The sequence below is a fragment of the Lampris incognitus genome, chromosome 21 (assembly GCF_029633865.1).
Source record: "Lampris incognitus isolate fLamInc1 chromosome 21, fLamInc1.hap2, whole genome shotgun sequence".
Classification (NCBI taxonomy): Eukaryota; Metazoa; Chordata; class Actinopteri; order Lampriformes; family Lampridae; genus Lampris; species Lampris incognitus.
Genome location: NC_079231.1, coordinates 1,855,537 through 1,860,490, shown reverse-complemented (window position 1 = coordinate 1,860,490; position 4,954 = coordinate 1,855,537). Strand labels below are relative to the sequence as shown.

The following is a 4,954-nucleotide window of genomic DNA, read 5'->3' as shown; positions in this document are numbered from 1 at the left end:
GGAGTCACAACATGACTCTCCCACCTGCCCATATGGAGTCATGACATGACTCTCCCACCTGCCCATATGGAGTCATGACATGACTCTCCCACCTGCCCATATGGAGTCACAACATGACTCTCCCACCTGCCCATATGGAGTCATGACATGAGACATGACTCTCCCACCTGCCCATATGGAGTCACGACATGAGACATGACTCTCCCACCTGCCCATATGGAGTCATGACATGAGACATGACTCTCCCACCTGCCCATATGGAGTCACGACATGAGACATGACTCTCCCACCTGCCCGTATGGAGTCACGACATGAGACATGACTCTCCCACCTGCCCATATGGAGTCACGACATGAGACATGACTCTCCCACCTGCCCGTATGGAGTCATGACATGACTCTCCCACCTGCCTGTATGGAGTCATGACATGACTCTCCCACCTGCCCATATGGAGTCATGACATGACTCTCCCACCTGCCCATATGGAGTCATGACATGACTCTCCCACCTGCCCATATGGAGTCATGACATGACTCTCCCACCTGCCTGTATGGAGTCACGACATGACTCTCCCACCTGCCCATATGGAGTCATGACATGACTCTCCCACCTGCCTGTATGGAGTCACGACATGACTCTCCCACCTGCCCATATGGAGTCATGACATGACTCTCCCACCTGCCTGTATGGAGTCACGACATGACTCTCCCACCTGCCCATATGGAGTCATGACATGAGACATGACTCTCCCACCTGCCTGTATGGAGTCATGACATGAGACATGACTCTCCCACCTGCCCATATGGAGTCATGACATGAGACATGACTCTCCCACCTGCCCATATGGAGTCATGACATGACTCTCCCACCTGCCTGTATGGAGTCACGACATGACTCTCCCACCTGCCTGTATGGAGTCATGACATGACTCTCCCACCTGCCCGTATGGAGTCATGACATGACTCTCCCACCTGCCCATATGGAGTCATGACATGACTCTCCCACCTGCCCATATGGAGTCACGACATGAGACATGACTCTCCCACCTGCCCATATGGAGTCACGACATGAGACATGACTCTCCCACCTGCCCATATGGAGTCATGACATGACTCTCCCACCTGCCCATATGGAGTCACGACATGAGACATGACTCTCCCACCTGCCCATATGGAGTCACAACATGACTCTCCCACCTGCCCATATGGAGTCATGACATGAGACATGACTCTCCCACCTGCCCATATGGAGTCATGACATGAGACATGACTCTCCCACCTGCCCATATGGAGTCACAACATGACTCTCCCACCTGCCCATATGGAGTCATGACATGACTCTCCCACCTGCCCATATGGAGTCACAACATGACTCTCCCACCTGCCCATATGGAGTCATGACATGACTCTCCCACCTGCCCATATGGAGTCATGACATGACTCTCCCACCTGCCCATATGGAGTCATGACATGACTCTCCCACCTGCCCATATGGAGTCACAACATGACTCTCCCACCTGCCCATATGGAGTCATGACATGAGACATGACTCTCCCACCTGCCCATATGGAGTCACGACATGAGACATGACTCTCCCACCTGCCCATATGGAGTCATGACATGAGACATGACTCTCCCACCTGCCCATATGGAGTCACGACATGAGACATGACTCTCCCACCTGCCCGTATGGAGTCACGACATGAGACATGACTCTCCCACCTGCCCGTATGGAGTCACGACATGAGACATGACTCTCCCACCTGCCCATATGGAGTCACGACATGAGACATGACTCTCCCACCTGCCCGTATGGAGTCACGACATGAGACATGACTCTCCCACCTGCCCATATGGAGTCATGACATGAGACATGACTCTCCCACCTGCCTGTATGGAGTCACGACATGAGACATGACTCTCCCACCTGCCCATATGGAGTCATGACATGACTCTCCCACCTGCCCATATGGAGTCACGACATGAGACATGACTCTCCCACCTGCCCATATGGAGTCACGACATGAGACATGACTCTCCCACCTGCCCATATGGAGTCACGACATGAGACATGACTCTCCCACCTGCCCGTATGGAGTCACGACATGAGACATGACTCTCCCACCTGCCCATATGGAGTCACGACATGAGACATGACTCTCCCACCTGCCCGTATGGAGTCACAACATGACTCTCCCTATTTTGGACTCTGACTGACTGTTTACATGTGGTCAGAAATCTGATGAAGCTGAACGACTGAATAAAGGTGGTGGTTTGATTAATAACATGTGTTTAATTAATAATGTGACGTTACGAGACTCACTGACAGCTGCATTATGAAACGTGTGCAACTCCAGCTCCAACATCGTGTTCGAAACTTTTATGAAAATGTCTCCGTTTTCTTTTTCTTTTCTTTTTTTTGCCCATCCAAAAACTTTATTAACTAAAGTTTATTAGTTGAAATGTTTTACTGAACATGAATGTTGTTCCAGTCTCCCTCCAGGAGTGTGTTTCCTGCTGCTCGCCCTGTCCTTCTTTGTGGTTTCCAGGTCAGGTGTTGGTAACACAACTGAGTCTTTGAATGAGTCAGATGACTGAAGCAACATCATGTTTGTGTTGATGTACAGCTTCATATGATTCACATAGTTGGATTGGGGGTGTTTCCATGCCCGTTGCAATAATGAAATAATTGCTACAGTCTGATTAAAATTAAATTTTAATTTGCATCTAAACACACTGGTTGTGGCTCATGTTTATGAGCAGACTGAGTGTGAACTTGATGGGATGAAGAAGCAAAGCGAGACGTGGGAGCTGAAGTGTGAACGGGGTGTTAATGAAACACTGTGTTGTCCATTCTGTTGTTGTGTCTCCTGCAGAAGGAGTTTCCTGTGGAGCCCGGCTCCCTCCACCTCTCCCTGGAGTCGCTCAACAAGCTGAACCTCTGCAGTTCCACCAGCGACGGTCTGTATCCAGAGACAGGGGCAGGGGGCCGCCACACCTGCAGTGGAGGGGGGTGCAGGGACAGTTGCCGCCGGCCAGACGAGGCGGCCTCCTCCTGCGTCTCCCGAGAGCCGGGGCCGAATGCCGTGGGCTCCCTCAGCGACTCGATGTATGACAGCTTCTCCTCCTGCACCAGCCAGGGCTCCAGCGAGCTATAGGAGGCCAGCCTGACCCCACCTGCCCCAACCAAACAGCCCCATTGCCCCCCTATCTACCCCTCCCCCACCACAGACAACACAAAGCACTTAAACTGATGACCTGGAGGACACAACCGGAGATGATTGACGGCGTGACGGTGGTATGGCGGTGGACTGCATCACACACACTTTATGTCCTTTATTTCCTTTTCTCTCCTCCTGATGAAGTCATGGCTGCACTGTGAGAACCTGTAGAGGTTTATCGGTTTACTGAAATATGTGATCCACGCCGCCTCATTCTCACCAGAAACTTTAGGAAACATTCCTTGGCGTTGCTGCTTCCTGCAAACTTCCTGGTTGACAGGAAACGTTCAGGTGTCCGTTTACTCTGCTTTGTTTCCTCATATTGGGAATGTTTCCCCAATAAATAAATAAATAAATAAATAGAAGCAAAGTTGTGTTATTTACAACTGGTTGATCAGTTAGCCGACGTCCGGTTTGAAATAAAACCTTGAAGACTTCACCACAAATGTGAAGACGCCGTAAAGTGTGGAAGGTGAGTGAGATCAGGTGTTAATGTCCTGATGTCCGCCACGTGTTTCTACATGATGTAGGAGCAGAAACACTCCATGTTTCTACATGATGTAGGAGCAGAAACACTCCATGTTTCTACATGATGTAGGAGCAGAAACTCTGCATGTTTCTCTACAAGATGTAGGAGCAGAAACACTCCATGTTTCTACATGATGTAGGAGCAGAAACACTCCATGTTTCTACATGCTGTGGGAGCAGAAACTCTGCGTGTTTCTACAAGATGTAGGAGCAGAAACTCTGCGTGTTTCTACAAGATGTAGGAGCAGAAACTCTGCGTGTTTCTACATGATGGAGGAGCAGAAACTTTCCATGTTTCTACATGATGTAGGAGCAGAAACTTTCCATGTTTCTACATGATGTAGGAGCAGAAACACTCCATGTTTCTACATGATGTAGGAGCAGAAACACTCCATGTTTCTACATGCTGTGGGAGCAGAAACTCTGCGTGTTTCTACAAGATGTAGGAGCAGAAACTCTGCGTGTTTCTACATGATGTAGGAGCAGAAACACTCAGTTTCTACAAGATGTGGGAGCAGAAACACTCCATGTTTCTACATGATGTAGGAGCAGAAACTCTGCGTGTTTCTCTACATGATGTAGGAGCAGAAACTCTGCGTGTTTCTACAAGATGTAGGAGCAGAAACACTCCATGTTTCTACATGATGTGGGAGCAGAAACACTCCATGTTTCTACATGATGTAGGAGCAGAAACACTCCATGTTTCTACAAGATGTGGGAGCAGAAACACTCCATGTTTCTACATGATGTAGGAGCAGAAACTCTGCGTGTTTCTACATGATGTAGGAGCAGAAACACTCCATGTTTCTACATGATGTAGGAGCAGAAACTCTGCGTGTTTCTACATGATGTAGGAGCAGAAACACTCAGTTTCTACAAGATGTAGGAGCAGAAACACTCCATGTTTCTACATGATGTAGGAGCAGAAACTCTGCGTGTTTCTACAAGATGTAGGAGCAGAAACACTCCATGTTTCTACATGATGTGGGAGCAGAAACACGCAGTTTCTACAAGATGTAGGAGCAGAAACACTCCATGTTTCTACATGATGGAGCAGAAACACGCAGTTTCTACAAGATGTAGGAGCAGAAACACTCCATGTTTCTACATGATGGAGGAGCAGAAACTGCGTGTTTCGACATGATGTAGCAGCAGAAACACTCTGTATCTACAAGATGTAGGAGCAGAAACTTTCCATGTTACTAC

General features: G+C 48.8%; 1 protein-coding gene across 1 annotated transcript in view; it reads left to right on the top strand.

Annotated features, from left to right (window-relative positions):
* The window catches only part of LOC130131744 (nck-associated protein 5-like), a 179,317-nt gene extending 176,160 nt beyond the window's left edge, over window positions 1-3,157 (top strand). The window contains exon 17 of the mRNA XM_056301543.1: window positions 2,876-3,157. Within this exon, the coding sequence (XP_056157518.1) occupies window positions 2,876-3,157 (282 nt within the window). The remainder of the gene's footprint in view (window positions 1-2,875) is intronic.
* Window positions 3,158-4,954: the final 1,797 nt, after the last annotated feature.